General features: G+C 40.1%; 1 protein-coding gene across 1 annotated transcript in view; it reads left to right on the forward strand.

Moving 5' to 3' along the window:
* Positions 1–8,192: 8,192 nt before the first annotated feature.
* The window catches only part of LOC109039039 (IDLSRF-like peptide), a 109,407-nt gene continuing 99,396 nt past the window's right edge, over positions 8,193–18,203 (forward strand). The window contains exon 1 of the mRNA XM_019054367.2: positions 8,193–8,565. Within this exon, the coding sequence (XP_018909912.1) occupies positions 8,451–8,565 (115 nt within the window). The 5' untranslated portion in view covers positions 8,193–8,450. The remainder of the gene's footprint in view (positions 8,566–18,203) is intronic.

Here is an 18,203-nt window from a genome sequence, read left to right on the forward strand (position 1 = left end):
GCAAATTACCAATAGTTTGAACAACACATGGTGGAAAATGAATATTGCTCGATTGAAAAGCTTGCTGAAACCGTTGTAGTGCGCGATTTGACTCACGTAGAGCTTTGAGTTTCTTGTAAGCAGGCAGTTCAAATTCCTCGTAATCAGTGCGAAATAAAAACGTTAATATCTTTGTTAGAAGTTGATTTCGGTAATTTTCGTAGTGTGAATCGTGTTCTACGTGAAATTCTGGTTACGAAACATGTATCAGATTGCTTAAATTCGTACCTTGTCTAGGGGTCCATTGGCAGATTTTGCAATTAGACAGGGAAATTCAAAAGCCCTGCATCACCCCTATGACTGATCAGTTCTGCAAATTAGCCTAATGATAGAACAAGGGATCATAAGAGGAGCATTGAAATAAGTGGTTTTCCTTCTTAGGAAAGAAAATGTTCTCATGTATTCATGAAATGGGATTTTTAATGGAAGTCCTGGGCAAAATTAACCCAATGAGTCTTTACACAATTGAATCACATTATAAGTGAAGGGAAAAAATATTTTACTTAAACCTAATCGAAATAAAGCAAGCCGAAATAGGTAAATAAGGCAATGACGAATGCAACCGACCAATGGAGAATTTGCACGCAATTTTTTTATTGCTTCATCTGAAAGTGCCTAATGAGCTGAGTTCGCAATATTTTTCATAATTTTTTTCTGACATGGGAAATTGGAGAAAAATTGATTTAAAAGTGAGAAAATGTGCCGCCTTGTGACGTCATCTGGCGGCATTTCCCATTTAAACACATGTATTCTAGCAGAATCGGTTATTTTGTCATATCTCCTCTAATAATTGCTCAATTTATGAATCAAGGGTATCTTCGTGTTCAGTTCACTCAAAGGATTCCACTTGAACAGGAAATTCATCAAATTTCAGACCCTTGCAAATTCTCCATTGTGTACATGGGTAAGGGTTTTGGGGAGATCTGAGTTTCCACCTATAAGAAAAGCTTTCCTTGAATATTTTTGTCCAGATATAGCCAAAAACATCAAATCATTCTATATTCATAAAAATCAGATTATTGGGTGAGACTGTACTCCTGTAAAAAAAGTGAAAATTCACATAAATCCATGCTGCTCATGATCCAGCAGTTTACTTCACAATCATTTAACGACACGCTTTCACTCCATTTTGCTTGCCACCAGGTATGATCCAACTGGTGATGTTGGATAGATTTTGACCTTAAGTACCTGACATATTGACAGTGTCAGTTGGCAATCACATAACTCGTTCGCGGTGTCTAAAAATCTCCGCCTCTATGTTATTTGTTTAAAGGGGAACAAATTGACATCGTTCCTTGAAGTTCATCCAGAATTTTCTTCGCAGAGAAGAAAAATCTTGGCAGTTTCAAAGAATTGCTGTTGAGTAGTTTCCCGTTTAAAAAATCAAGTATGACAGGAAGTCTGCGACGTCGCAAACCGAGTTATGTGATTGCCGACTTAAACCATCAATATCTGATCCCTCAGCATGCAGAGACTTTTAACCAGTTGTCTAACTTTCCAAAGAAGGTTTCCAAAATGAAATTCATAATTTATATTTGCTTGATATCATTGTGAAATATACTTAAGTAAAAGTCCATAGAGAGGAAGTTGAGCATATGTTAACTGATTATTAAAAAATTATAGCGGGCCGATAAGATATTGGTGAGATATATTGCATTGTTAAGATAGGGCTGTGTCTTGTCTTGTCAAGCTGACATAGTTTTAAAAATTGGGACGCTGGTCTGGTCAGCAACTGCATTGCAATGGTGAATCTACAAGTGCTCATGCTTATTTCATTGCATGTTTCAAAAATTTACATGCGTTTATACTTAATTATTTTACTGCAGAAATATGGGACATTCTCTGATGAGATACTCAAACGATCGTCTGAATAGGGTGAAACGATATCAACAACCATGGAATGAAAAAGCAGTATCGATACCAAACAGTTCTTTAAAACAGGACAATGAGAAAAAAAGTTTGCAAATTGAGTGGCAGAGGTAGGTGCTCTTCATCCCTGAGCTTAAAAGAATAATATCATTGAAGAAATATGAATGACACTTGAATGTTCCCAAGTAGAGATACAACGTAGAAGAATATAATTATTGTCGATCAGAGTAGCAGCTGGCCGCATTTCTAGTATGGACACTACAGTGCATGGTACAAACAACCAAAATATAATATTATACTTACCCTTGAGTGCAGGGGCAGGGGATGTTCAGTAATCGTGTTTTAGTAGGTGAAATATATGTTGCAGATCACAGGCAAGAAAACGACGATGTCGAAAGAAAATGTCGACGTGTCGAGTCGAGTCATCAAAACGCCTAATACACCTCTTGGGACCGCTACTTCCCTCTATCCTTCTACCTTTTTTTCTTGTCTTTCCGTGATGCTGATGAGTGAGAGGTGGAAAAAGCAATCGGCCATTACTAACTGTTCAGCTTTCACTTTGAAGAGATTAGCACGAGTAACCGAAAAATGTTTATGCAAAAGTTTAAAGTTTATGTAAGCGTACTCACACACAAGAGCTGAAGATTTCGATCCACAAGTGAGGTTATGTTGATGTTGATGAAAACTCTTCGAATGAACCAATGAAATGCTAGTGGAGCAAGCGGGTAATTTAAATTGACGGCTCCTCCCACCGTCAGCCGTCAAAGTGTTTCGTTCGGATCGTTGTGAAACTGGTACACTAGGTACTTTATTTTCTAATACACCTTCCAATCGCCTTCAGTCCAAAAAAATTATTTTAAGAAAAGTGCCTTTCTGTGGTGTCAGAATGACCATCAGGTATTCTACTTTAACTTACTCGCACACTTACACACTACGAATAATCTCGAATCTTGTGAACAGTCTCTCTCTTTGTTACAGTGCAAGCTATACGATGTAAATAGATGCGATTCTACCGTGCTCAGCTGCACATCTTGCCACTAGGAGTAAAATGTTTCAATGAACCTAAGAGCATGATGGGCCGTATTTACAAAATATTTCCGTGCCATTGGAATAACAGGAGCTGTAGAACGGAATATAACAAAAGAATATGAACTATGCAAAACGATTATTCCGATAACGGAACTTGGCTGATTTGAAAACGCCTTCAAATGCGGCGTGATACCTCACGCATTCCGGAGAGTTCAAATAGTTGTATCATTGCGCCGTAAGAATGTGACGGAAGATTTAAATGGAAATAGCCTCCATGCACGCTGGGCCGCTGGGCGTGTCGATTTCCTCTGAAATTTTTGCAGTGCTGAATGCATAGCTGAAGTGCGCTTCAGCTAGAATTGTATTTACAAATGGGTGGTTTTTCTACGAGGATTAAAAATAAATAAGTGGCACGGAATATAACATAAGAATATGAACGATGCAAAACGATAATCCGGGTATCAGAACTTGGCTGATTTGAAAACGCCTTCAAATGTGGCGTGATACCTTCCGCATTCTGGAGAGTTCAAATAGTTGTATCATTGCGCCTTAGAAATGCGACGGAACATTACAATTTAAATAGCCTTAATGCACGCTGGTCTTTTCGATTTCCGTTAACATTTTTGCAGTCATGAATACGCTTAAGTGCGCCTCAGCTAGAATTGTATTTAGCAAATGGGTGGTTTTTATAGGAGGATTATAATTAAATAAGTGGTTAGAAATGGAAACAAAATACTATGAACTATGCAAAATGATTATTCCGATAACGGAACTTGGCTGTTTTGAAAACGCCTTCAAATGCGGCGTGATACCTCACGCATTCCGGAGAGTTCAAATAGTTGTATCATTGCGCCGTATGAATGTGGCGGAAGATTTAAATGGAAATCGCCTTCGTGCAGGCTCGCCACATCCCATCACGAGCCCTGGTACCAGTTTTAAGGTCCGGGCCCTAAGCACGGAGGGGGGGGGGGGTCCAAGGGGCATCCCCCGAGAAATTTTAGAATTTATACGACTAATCGGACGCATTGTGAAGAATCCATAAATAATTTTTCCATCAATTTCTGCGGAATAATTATGTTTTTTTCTCCTACTTTCAGCACGAAATACTTGCGAATTGTTGCATTCAAAACATCTGGAAAATTTTTATTTTATTTTATTTTTTTTTTTTGGAGGGGGGAATATAATACTATTTTCAGTTCTAAGAGGGCCTGGCCTCCTTGGACTCCCCCTTCGTTTGTCTATGGCAAGGGAGTTGAGCCATGAGCCATTGAAGTCGAGGATGCCCAGACTGGAGGCTCTTAGCATCTGACGACGGAAGAAAATGAAACACAGTTACTAAAAATATCCCTCTGTACTGAAAATCTTGAAAATAGAAAGAAAATTTTTAAGAAGTATACTTTTTTGAACATTTAAGAAGAATTCTACAGTGCCCCAGCGTGTTTCTGAAAATCTATTCACCTTTTGTGAAATTTTTAGGGTAAATTTTTCACTTTTTCTTACGAAACAAGGGTTGCATGTGAATTCGTTGTGGATTTTCACGGGTAATACGAGCCCCGATACCATGCAGGGACCCAGTATCCCTCCCCTTGTGGCGGGCCTGCATCCCCTACGTGGAGAGGAGTTCAGAACATTTTGGCAAAGCAGCACAAGTTTACGCTATTTTCAAAGTTTATTAATCGCACAGAGTAAAAATTGTAAAATTGAACGTATTGAAGTGACCGACAGACTTCTGAAATTAAAGAAAACATAAAAAATTAAAGCCACAAGACTCATCCAAGCACCATTATTTTCATAAGAACCGCGCCAGTGCTGCGGTTTACACAAGCTCAAGACGTGGGTCTACAAATTCATCCTAAAAAAGAATCAGACAAGAACCTAAAAAAAGAAGAAAGAACGAATTTCAACACATCCGAAGACAAGCAAGACGTACTCGGGCCTCATTTTAACTTTTTTCCCGAATCTGAGCGACACCTCGTTGACAGCAAATAGCAGAACATTGAGAGCTCGCGTTTCGCGTCATCGCGCCTTAAATTTTTCAAATGCAGCACGGACGTCCATCAAGTACGAATAGTTGTATCTCTGCGCCGTCGTAAACGCGCATCCGTTCTCTCCCTCTATTTCCATATTGTGTTTGTTTCCGTTTGTCTTATTCGTAATGGCGCTTAAAGCACTACGTGAATAAAACAGCCGAAGGTAGGAGAGATGTAGGTATTCGGGCCTCTTTTTTAACTTTTCTCCCGAATCTGAGCGACACCATGATTGGCAGACCTATGGATGACCTATGATTGGCAGCATATAGCAGAGCATTGAGAGCTCACGCTTTGCGTCATCGCGCCTTCACTTTCTTGCATCATCATCTGCCCAAAATTTTGCAGTTTTTGTTAATAATCGTGGCGCCAGCAATTTTTTCATTTCATTTACGCCTTGTCATCGCGGGGAGTTTCATGGGATTCGTTCCAAGTTCGAATCGTAGGAATGAAACCTCTGGGCTTCTTATTCGTCAGGCAAAGTAACAAAATGTCTTCTCCTTCCCTCTGAGTCGCTCTTAGGACCCCACGAGGACTTTAATTGGACCACATTTTGCACTAAGGAACCACTATTACTAGCTCATCTTAGAAACAACAAACATGCCAATGGTTCCCCTATGCAGAGAGGTGCTTTTATATAGGAGCCAGAGATAGTGGTTCCTTATTGCAAAATGTAATCCAATTGGCGCTGTGATTAGTATCAACTACCTCAATGATTTTCCCAACTTCACAAATGAAATTTTTCCTGGGACAAAGCCCATGAAACGTTCCGTGGAGACAAGCCTTAGGCTGAAATATTTTACGTCCTGGTATGGAAAATACTATAAGGACGTTCCGCAGAGCAACATTCGCAAAATTAATTCAAATTGAATAGACGGCGTTCAGCAGATTGCGATTGCAATTATATTAATTGTTATTGTACACGTCGAGAAGAGGATCACTCAAGTTTTCCTCATGCAAACTAAACCATCAAATAACTTTTTTTTATTTTATCTGTTAGCAAAAAAAATGCTCGAGCTAACGACACGGTATCACCAGGATTAGATTTATATCGCAAGATCTGTGTTTGTCCTCTGCTACCTTCTCTTTTAGGTTTGAAACACATGTATTCGATTGATGCTGGAATTCTACATATATTAAGAAATTTGAACAATATTTTTACTCGCCTTATACCAGACTGTAAGATGAGAATTAATGTTCTGAAAGCGGTTCATTGTCCTCATTTTTTCCCGTTTTCCACAGAGCGACTTTCGCAGGAGAATGCTGAGAGTATGAAGCAGATACTACCAGACAAACTAATTGACACGGTAGATTTTTTCAACAACCAAATAAATACAAATTCGCCCAGAAAATGAGAGTAGTGTTCCGGGAAATTTCAAAGATAAATAATGTCTCAAATGAACATTCTTTTTACTTACCATTCCCTTGGCTTTCTCTCTCGGTGCGTTAAGTCCTATTAGCGTGAAGAAGCGAGGTTTTTCAGGTACCGTTGGATTTATGTTTCAGTCCACGCACTGAAGAATAACCGGAGATTTCAGTAAAAAAGACACGAATGTTTAATATATATACAAAGTCGCTCTACAACGCACTCAGGCGTCCTGCGACACCCAAACGCCACATATGCCTGTCTTTCCAGAGGTTATCGGGCAATTGACACCGCAACATCTCTTCGTCAGCGCCCTGCCGCCACCCCTTTACGGGACGTCCCCGAACGAATGTTTAATTTTTCAGAAAATCCAAAGGGGTTTCATCCGGATATGTTTAAAAGGTGAAACTTTTCCGTCTTACTTTCAGAATAATTGATAAATAATTTTTCTAAGTGTCGTGTGTGAATATCTTGATGCGTGTTGGTTTCCGCGTTTTCAAGATAAGATGCGTCTGAAATTATTCAAATGATAAAAGTAAATTTATACTAATAATTTATTTTTCATGAAATTTTGCGCACCGTCTTGCATTTCCCCTTGCTTGAATGTAAAAATTATGAAGCAGCTGGACCCACAGTTGGCGCATGTATGGGACATCAGGGGCTGTAGCCCCTTCTTCTCCACTTTTGGAAGTTGGGCTAAAATTCTTTTTGACCAGAGTAGACAAAAAACCAGAGATCGGAGATTCCAAAAATTGTATCAGCCAAGCGCATTGGGCCAATGGAGGCTACAAAATGTGGGTGTCGAGGTCGGGTGTCCTGCAGACTGAACAAGATATCTTCAGGGCGTCATAAATAATAAATCGAGTTAGGCTCCAGGGGAGAGAGGGATCTGGACCTGCCTTACAGGTGCATTACACGGTAGAGGAGCACTGAAAGAAAATCTCGGTGTATTTACTAAGAAAAGGGTAAAATTACCAATAATTCAGGGTTCTATTTGATCCCAGTTTTTTCTTGGTAAAATTACCATTTATGGAATTGGTAATTTTACCGAGAAATCTCGGTAAAATTATTGACTGTCTCGGTAATTTTACTGATCCCCGGTAAAAACGCCAATATTTTTTATCGACTGTGGTAGAATTACCGAGATAAAATGGCAAAGTTACCGGGAATTGATTACCAATAAAAGTGGTATTCTTACGTGGAAAAAACAGTAAAAATACCGGTTTTTAGGTAAACTTACCAGTTTGTCTTGGTAAAATTACCAATAATTGGTGAAAAAAGTGAGATGGTAAAGGTACCAACGGACCTTCGTAAAAACGCCGAGAATTTTTTTTCAGTGAGACAGTTCAGAGGGTTATATTCAGTAATACTGAGATCAGCATGAAAAATCGACGCGAGTTGAATATTTTTCATCTACAATTAAACCATTAAAAAACTTCGATTTCAGGGGGAGACGTGCGAACCGACCATGAGGTAACTTTTTAGGGGGAAGGGGCTGCAGACCTGCATCACATGAGGGTTAGAAGGTAGAGAGGGAGGGGGTTTATGAGTCGATTTTCAGAGTTACATATTTTATGATCGCCTCTTTCGGGTCTCCGGAAAATTTGCAAACAATTCACTGGTGTACCCATAGCACCCCCCCCCCCTCCTTTAAAAAAATTGCTATTTTTGCCCCCTCCCCGCTGCCGCCACAACTTTTGGACACCACGAGGAATTCATGGTCAAAAATCGGGGAAAACGTCACCGTTGGTGTCGGAAGGTGAAGGGTATCGGAGGGTAGGTCGACCGCGGCTGGAGCATCAAAATACTCCCGCGCACTGTCGTGATTGGCCTGGGGTGACAGTGACGTCACCGGGTCTACGCGCCGCGGCGCCACCTCAAACCGCCCGAGCCGCGCTTACAGCTGCACGTGTGCCGTCCGCCAGAAACAACCCTCTACCCTCACGTCAACTTTCACTCCTCGACGCCTCTCTCGGATCTATAATCGGACTTGTATTTTATTTTGGTTTTTGCCTCGTCGAGTATTTTTTGCGCCGGTTCTCTCTCTCCGGGTTTCGGTCTTCGGGGCGGAGTTCGGGGAAGTTGGTGTTGAAGCGGGTTCTTTCACGGGAAAAGTCACGATGACCGGGTATATTGCGACCGTTGCTGTGATTTTGTACGTGTTGTCTTACAACCCCTCCGCAGAGGCCCTCGATCTCTCACGGCTCTACGGTCACCTCAACGCCAAAAGAACTGGTAAGTAATATCAATTGAACTGTCACAGAGTCCCACTTTAAAAAAAAAAAAAAATAAAAATAAAATAAAATAAAATATAAATGAATAAACAAGTAAATAATATCACATTTGGCGAAATCAAGGCAATACAATTATCCGATTTATAAGTAGAGAAAATTGCATCTCCGAGACTCAAATTGTTGAAGTGGGAAATAGATTTTTCTCCCTCCTCCTCCCCCCTCTCTCTTTCCCCTCCTCCACTTTATAAAATGAGTTCCCCCAAAAACGTAAATTCTTGCGTTTCTGAATAACTGATCCAGACGTCAAATTAGTGGTTCAGCGAACCATAACATTTTTTAACCGAATAAATAATTTTTTAAGAAAATTGTAATGTCTTATGTTGGAAGAACGCGATTGATCATTGAGAGGGAAAGTAAGAATTTATAAATCAAGCCATTTAATACGTTCAAATTATGCTCAATGAAAAATAAGTCAACAAAATCAATAGGTACATAAACGAAGAATGATGAAAGAACTGGGCTGAATCGACTCTTTAAAATGAAAAATATACTTTATAATTTATGAAAAGATTCCGCCAGAATTAAGGATCAAAAGAGGTATAAAACTATACGGGAGCTATACAAAACTTAAAGTCGTTTCGACGACTGTTTGAAGAGTGACTGGCAACAATAAGTATACAGCAAAACAATTACAACAAAGTAAAAACTAAAGCCTGAGTAGGATTGTTTCTTCGCAAAGATGGGAACTGCGGAAACAAGCTGATACCGTGAAGGAAGCTTGGCAAAATCTGCCCTGGTAAAAATTGGCAGTAGAATCTGCGTTCCAAAATACCATAGACCTAAGGCCAGCTGTAAGATTTTCAATAGCTTCTGTAGCCGGCTGTAAAATTTCTTATAGCCTTTTATAGCCGATGGCGATTAAGCAACGACCAGACGATAAAGTTTATGCTAAACGTTACAAAATACGGATACTAGGACTTAGTTAGTTTTTGGACTGCCGCTCTCTTTTTGTGTCGTAGTATCTTGATTTATTTTTAGAGGAAAGCTCCGTACTTTTGAAGGATGCCTATCATTCTTAATAAGTTGGAGCGCCTTCAATTTCTCATGATACTGTGCAATACCTCTGGTGTGAAATAGTTGCTTCAGACGCCGTGGCACGCTGCGGCGCGGCGAGCGAATAGAGAGTGCGAAACGCGCATTGGCGCCTACAAACCTAACAGGGATACTTCACGCATTGCGCAATGCGTGAAGTATCCCTGTTAGGTTTGTGGCGCCAGTGCGCCGCCGCTCCGCTTTGTGTTAGGCTCCAATATTTAATCTCGCGGAGTCAGCGTTTTTCAACTCATGATTTTGAAATGTTTGCACACTCTGTGTGGATTATTCTCATTTTAATTGATGAAAAAAATATGTTTTAAAGGAAAATACAATGTGTGTTTTGTAAATATTAAGGTAGTTCCGTATCAAACTTAATGATTTCCAAAGCACACGAATTTCTACACAATTTCTTATAGCCTTTTATAGCCAATGGCGATAAAGTGTAAAGACCGGCGATAGGAACTATAGCCCGACTGTATACTTTTTTATAGCTTCGTATAGCCCGGCTATATGATTTGCTCCGCTTTCTACAGCCAGCTATATGATTTTCAATAGCCTTCTTTAGTCGGCTATAAGAACTCCTGTGGTATTTTGAAACGCAGATCTTGTCGCCAATTTTTACCAGGGTGAGGTTGTCAACTTCTTGGAGCTTGATCTATTTGAATTTAAAGCATGATTTCTTAAAATATTTGTACTTTACGTGCCAACAAGATTTAACAAAGAAACCTAGTTTAACGTATAATATACACACTGATATATTTTCAGCTCGCGTTTAAAAGTTTTGAAAAGTGAGAAGTTTTTCACACTCTGCGCTCATTTAATAGTTTTTGTTCCGATACCCCGAGCAATTGAACCCTCACGATATCCGTAATTAAACGTTTAGCATACTCTTTATCGCCTGGCTGTTGCTTAATCGTCATCGGCTATAAAAGGCTATAAGAAATTGTGTAGCCGGCTATAGAAGCTATTGGAAATCTTACAGCCGGCTGTAGGTCTATGGTATTTTGGAATACAGATTCTACTGCCAATTTTTACCAGGGATGAACTGTCAAATTATCAAAATAGCTTCATCAATAGCTTCATTTTGGAGAATTTATCATTTAATATCGAAGTAATCACTTAATCCCGTTTAAGAATATCTTAACATGCTTGTGTGATAGGGTGTGTTTGCGAGTGTGTTACCCTAAAAATGTACACACAAATTTGACATTTATTGAATACCATTCTCTCGTAAACCGTCATCTAATGTAATGAGATATGAGTATACGTATAAAATATAAGGATGCTATTTTATTTAAACAATGGCATGACTTTAATGAAATGGCTTGGTGGATGAATGCAAGTGAATGCAGATTACGGTGAAAAATAACGATACGAACATTATTGCAACGTATGCAATAAACCCAGTTTAGATGCAATTTGTATACAACATCTACTTGTGAGAGTGGTTCTTCCAAACTCTAACAACGTGACTCTTTGAATATGCTTTATTCAAAGGCTCATCTCTGAAGTAATTTAACTTTAAAGCCCTTCCTTGAATGCTCCAATGATTTTCGTTGAAAAAGTTCAACTTGGACCTTGAAGTTTTGAGATTTCATTGCGAAGTTGTAAAACTGCCTTTGCAATGTGAAGAGTTACAGTTACAGTAATGTGAACTTTAGACACTTTTGGATTTACAATGTGGATGATGGAGGATCAATGCAGATTTGGGTGGGAACCCTTTCCCACCCAAATCTGCATTGATCCTCTACCAACCTGAAGCATGCGGGTCAACCTGTATCTTCGTTGCAAATAATTATAACGAGATTAAAGTTTTTAAAGTATTGATCTTACGATAAAACGGAGTAGAAAACATGTAGCGCTCTCTGTATTTCTTAAAATATGTTCAATGAGTTAAAGCACTGTACCAATATGCGCATTCGTATAAATACGCGTGATGAAAACAGCTGTAAAACATGATATCGAAGGCCGAATGGTCTGAGGTAATATAATCATGAAAATAAATGTTTCTCCGCTTGTCGCTGAAAGACCAAGGGATAGTCCCTACTTATCTCCACGAACATTTGTTAACGATTGAAGCAACTTGCTTTAGCTGAATTTCGTTTTAATAATTGCTAATTACGAATGTGAGAACGGGCAAAAATGGCTCATAGAACCACATCTCAGTTGGAAACTCGCTACTTCGTTACAGTTTTTCTCGGGTGCTTTTCAAAAATAATTCCTAATAGCTGTTTGTATCAAGGGGTATAAAAGGAAAAACGGGTACCTTGGTTTACAACGTTGCAAACGTCTCTCCATACGTATGTAATCGAGAAACGCATCAACGTAGTACCTTGAGGGGAAGTCATGATATTTCTTCTCTTTTTGAAGAATATTTTAAGCAAACACGTTAGCTAGTTTCCTTTCGAAAAAATAACATAGGAACAGATATTTTGAATGACAACAATTGAGACACGTATTTTTCCGAGTTCAGCCCTTGATGTGATGTTTTATTACTTTAAACAGCAACAATACGACATTTTGATGAAACATTTATGTCCAATTAGTTTACAAAGCAGTTTAAGTAAGCATGTTCAAAAACATGTGGTCACATGCGCGTGCTGCACAACTATACTTATTTCGGAAGCTAATTGGACGGTAGTGTTCCATCAAGATGCCTTGTGTATTTGCAAAACAATATAAATGTCGCAGGCAATTAGCAATCGCTGGCAATTTACAAGCGCCTTTCGAGTTCACTCGGCAAATTCAATCGACTCTGGTGAAATGAAGGCTTCATTGGTAAAGGAACGTGAAAGTACGATGTAAGCTTGGAGCGCCTATATTACCCCGTAATGCTTCAAGATTTGCTCAGCAGCTACTTTAGTTGTACCTAACTCAGGACTTTTTCTAAAATCCAAAACATACCGTGGCAGTCTTTGCATATCAACTCTTTGCAACTCGATCTTTTTTTTTTTTTTTTTTTTTTTTTTTTTTTTTTTTTTTTTTTGAGTCCTTTAGTTTTTTTAATCAGTGCCAAAATATGAACTCTCCGCGACAATTCCCCTGTGAGGCGAACGCATTGCGAGTCCTTGTTTCCTACGGTTACCCTACTTTAATTCACTGAGGCAACGTTGCCAATTTCAGGAGAATTTCCTGGAAGTTGCTCATGGTATGTATTCACCTGAAAAAGCCGCCTTTTTATGCCAAGACTGGCGAAAGTGCCCTACATGATTTTTGGGGGAGCGCGAGACCTGGCGCAGACCTAGCGACCTTATAAATAATGCAAAAACCCGCATTCGTTTTCATTATTCCTTGCGCCGAGCGTAGTTGCCAGATAGTGCGTGGAATGCAGTAATTTTTACCTCGAAAATCGAACGAACTCTCACGCGGGGGGAGGCTGAGAAGCGGCAAGCCCTCGACCCCAGGATACTGTTCGCGATGAAAATTGAGCAAATATTGCCCCGCGAAATGAGAATAAATTCGTTTGGAAGAAACTTGGGAGCCATGAAAGAGCAGGGACCGCTTTGTATAGCGCAAACCTCACTGCAACTTGAAAGTCGCATTAAGACATCTTGGAATTTTCAGCTGCGTCGCCGATTCGGCACGATTTTGACATTTTTCCAACTGCTCGAGAATCGAGCAGCAGCCTGATCGTTAAAATTTTGTGTCTATCGGATGGACACGGATGACATACACTGAAAAAAAAAAAACACATTGGATCTAGAGTCCAGACTCTTAGAAACATCGACAAGAAAAAATACTCTTGATTCAATCGGATTTTTGCTTAAATCAAGAACCAAGCCTTTTAATTTGAGCGGATTTCCTTTCGATTTAAGCACAAATCTGATTGAATCAAGAGTACTTTTTCTTGTCAATGTTTTCAAGAGTCGGGGCTCTAGATCCAATGTGTTTTTTTTTTCAGTGAAGGTTAAATGGCGAAGTGTGATTGGTCGGCTATGTCTTATTGTCGCTACGCAGACATAAGGGCGTAACTACACATTGAGATGAGCTCGGAAAAGTATTGAGTTGCATGGACTACAGGGTTCATTGCAGAGTGTGGTTACGTCCTCATGTCAGGCAGGCAGGCCCGCCACATCCCATCTCGAGCCCTGGTACCAATTTTCTGGCCCGGGCCCCTACCACAGGGGGGGGGGGGGGGGGGGTCGGGGGGCCTCCCCCGGGAAATTTTTGAAATTTTAAATCTATTTGGACGCATTATGAAGCTCTTATGATGGAGATTTTCCATCAATTTCTGCAGAATAATTACGCCTTTTTGTTTACTTTCAGCACCAAAAACTTTCGAATTGTTCCATTCAAAACATCTATAAATTTTTTTTTTGAGGGGGCAGATGATAATTTTCAATTCTATGGGGAGCCAGGCCTCCCTGGACTCCCCTTTCGTACGTCTATGGCAAGGGAGTTAAGCCATTGAAATCGAGGATGCCCAGAAAGGAGCCTCTTAGCATCCGACAACGGAAGAAAATGAAACACAGTTACTAAAAATATCATTCTACATATACTCAAAATCTTCAAAATCTCTAAAAAAGTAAGAAAAATTTTATAGTGCCCTAGCGTGTTTTTGAAACTTTATTCACCTTGTGCGGAATTTTTAGGGTACCTAATTTTCTCACTTTTCCTTACGAGACAATGGGTTACACATGAATTCGTAGTGGTTTGTCACCTGCGTCACGGGCCCCGGTACCAGGGACCCAGTATCCCCCCCTTGTGGCGGGCCTGCAGGCAGGCAACCTTATCGCTGCTTTGTCGTGCTTTTTCGATTGGAATGGACGACAAACTAAAGGCACCTCTTCAGTTTCCGAGAGTATGTCGTCCATTTCAATCGACAAAACACTACAAAGCAGCGATAAGACATAGCCGACCAATCATGCTTCGCCGTTTAACCTATGTCATCCATGTCCACCCAACAAACACAAAATTTCAACGATCAGGTTGCACAGGCACGGGTTAAAGTCTTCCATATACTTCTCTTGAAAATCCTCTGGTGCACAGTGGATCGAGTCAATACGAGAGGTCGGACGAAATTTGGAAACTTTAAACGCTTATAGCTCCGTCCATACAAAACTTTGAGGTTTTAGAAGTGGTTCCATTGATTTCCTCGTGAAAGTTTCTACTAACGGCATCCCTTAAATTTAAAATGTGACGAAATAAACATCGAAATTTGCAGTTTTTGTCAAAAAGTTCATTTCTGACTTCTCTGATTGACTTGATCCACTACGAGAGTACTTAAACTATTTATGTTCCTCAGTTTATTATGTTTTTCTCATTATTTATATTCCCACCGCGTGTTTTGTCTCCATTGAATTTCGCTCCCGACCCACACATATTACAGGAGAATAACAGAGGAATCATTATAATTCCTCTGCAGAGATCACATCACTTGTCAATAACACTGATCAACAAATATTTTCTACAGATTGCGTGGAAGTTTCAAAGTTGATCCCAGGTAGACATTTAGTACTGATTCTGAAAACGACCTCCGTGTTTCTGAATCAATTTGGTTTCGCATGGGGAAAATAGGAGTTTTCCCCAAAAATCAGGCTTTCCCGGGACTCCTGTGCATGACAGATGGAGATTGATCTTCTAAGTTCATTTTCCGGAATTAGCTGCAAAACACACGCAGGTGCTCATGTGGCTGATTCCCAACGTGTTCCTGATGGGGAGGTTTTTCAATCCACGTGCCCCTTTCTGTCCATATACCATCATATAAAAGTCATCCGTTTTACTATGGAAAATATCAGGATTTTTTTTGTAGGTCTCTGATGGGGTATTCCCACCTAATTTTTGCCGCTGCAGCCTGAAATGACCGTAGGTTTTTCCAGCACCAACCAGTTTTAAACCAGTTTTTGTTTTGAACCAAACGATACATCAAACCTCTATCGAATACGATCTACTGTAGAGTAGGTATGATTCCTGGTAAAAGAAAGGCATCAATCCAATCGAAAAAAGCCGCAGCACTTATTAGGATTGTTTCTAACAGACTTTTCCGTTTTTAACGCAAGTGTTTTGAAAGTCTCGTGAGAGTCATAAAAATAGCATGAGATGGATTATTTGCTCTAAGGCAAGCAAGTTACGGCTGAATGATGGGATGATGAAGATCCAGTCCACGGTTTTGTCAACCTTAAGCCGAAAAAAAAGCTCGGAAAGTTCCTCATCCAGAACGAATGATGTTACTAAATTGATCCAGTTTTAAAGTTAACACTACGTCCTATTTTCGTCTCGAAGGCACCGCTTTTCTGCTTGCGGAGAGTTAAAAAATATAAATGAGTCGGAGGCGAAGATTCGTCATCAGGTTGCGAGCTCAAATAAAAACCGGAAAATATCTCTTCCCAGGCCCGTGGGTTTATTTGTTTAGCTTCCAATCAGATTATTCGGAAGTGTGAGTGGGTTTCACGTGCTCCAAAATCCATCCATTTTGTCCACGAGAAAATTTGGCGAGCAGTAAAATTAGTTCATTATTTACACAGGCAGTAAAATTGACGAGGAGTGTTTGTGTCCAGGCGGGCTGGAAAGAGAAGGAAACTTGAACCGGCAGAGATCAAATGAATCTGTGAGGACGAAAACACACCAATTCGGAAACTTTTAAATGCCCAAAGTTCATTAAAGATGCCCAATTTTCATTATAAAAGCCATCGAGGAAAGCCCATTTACACGTCAATTTAGGCCTTTAAAGTGCCCAAAAGTATTTGTTACTTTGCACCAAAATTCGAAGCAGGAAAAAATATCTTAATTGGATATGAAAATAAGTGTTGAAATTTATCATGGAGGTATAAAAATTCAAACCTCTTTTTCTCGGTTCGATCCTAGTGTCAGTTGCAAGGTGTGACTGATCGATTATCGATATTTTCCCATTAGGAACTGTGATAAAGAATCGACAAATAAGGTGTTCGATGCGACCATCCTGTTTGTCGATCCTTTTCCACAGGATTAAATGGCAGATCAACCGATGTATCGCAGATCATGCCACGCCACTGCTTGGTGTGACTCCCTCTTGCTGAACTCGGTCAAATATGGCGTGTGGCAACCTGTGGCACGGTTGCAGTGGTCGATGAAAACAAGAGCTCCCCTTTAAGCATAAGACAGTGGAAATTTGAGGTTATTAAATTTGCATATTTTTTGCAGTAGCTTCAGAGACCCAAGAACTCCTCGTGGCTCCGTAACTAATCTCGCGCCGAATTAGGGCACCGCATCGAGCGCTCGAGTACCTCCCCGACGTGACCTCTTCGTCGGTACGGTTCATGCGTCTTATCTAATTCTGATCTTTGGGTCTTCGGGATCGGGCTCCCCATATTTATTTCAGGTTTGACCGACATCATCGGTCCTTGTCTATTCCATTTTATGCATCTGACTGAATCCTGCTGTCCGCTGTCACGGAGAACGAAGACATATGAAGAGGTAAAAGTTGAGCTCAGCAAAAAAATTTCGACTGTGGACTATGGAAAGAGGATTTATAAGTGGACCGCGTTTAACAGCAAGGAACCAAGCCACATCAGCTATTGCCAAATTTTACTGGGGAATTTAATTTTTAACGTGAGAACGTTTGCACGGATTCCTATGAAAATTTTAAGGAATTTGCTTTGCACTATGCAGAAAATTCACTGAAATTTGCACAAAAATCCGAACATCCGTTTTCAGGTATAAAATTAAATTGCCCAATTAAATTTGGCAATAGCTGATGTGGCTTGGTTCCTTTCTGTTAAATGCGTCCAAGTATCGGCGAGGACGGGGAAAAAAAAACAGTGGCACAGGCCTAATAGTTGAATGAAATGGTCATCCCTTGGTGGTTGAATCCCAATAAAGTGGGAGCCAGTAACAATTTAATTTGAAGTCCTGCCCAAATCGAATGGAAATGACCATATTTTTATCCTTACAATTGTGGCCGGTGACCTCAAGAATTCAAGTGTACCCTCAACTCGGGTTAAGTCCTCCTTTTCGAATGAAGTTTTCCATTAATTGGGTTCTTTTCCTTCTTACATATTGTGAATAGTGCTGCTGATGTTGCATCGAGCAAGGTGATCATAGCTCTCATAACCCTCAGAGGTGTATTAGACCGATACATACGAGGTTCGGCTGTATGATATACAAATACATCCTAAAAAGAATAGGATGTCAAATTGAGAAAAGAATTAGAAAAACTCAAGTTTCAAAACAGCCGAGGGTATTAAAGCTGTATTTGGGCCTCGTTTTTAACGTTTCTCCTTAATCTTAGCGAAACTTCATTTGCAGTATGGAGTGAAACATTACGAATTCACGCCTCGCGCCTTCAATTTTGCATACGCAACACGGACATTCAATAAGCACGAATAGTTGTATCTCTGCGCCGTCATCATCGCTCTTCTTTTGCCTTGATCTAATCTCATATTGTGTGTGTTCTCGTTTGTGTTGTTTGTGGTGGTGCTTGAAGGGCTACGTGGGCAACAGCAACACAGCTGAAGATGGGAAAAACGTGTTAGGGCCTCGCTTTTTTCTTTTCTCCCGAATCTTAGCGACGCATTTTTGGCAAAATAGAGTGAAGCATTGAGAGTTCAAACCTCGCGCCATCGCGCC

Source organism: Bemisia tabaci, chromosome 4, assembly GCF_918797505.1.
Source record: "Bemisia tabaci chromosome 4, PGI_BMITA_v3".
Taxonomy (NCBI): domain Eukaryota; kingdom Metazoa; phylum Arthropoda; class Insecta; order Hemiptera; family Aleyrodidae; genus Bemisia; species Bemisia tabaci.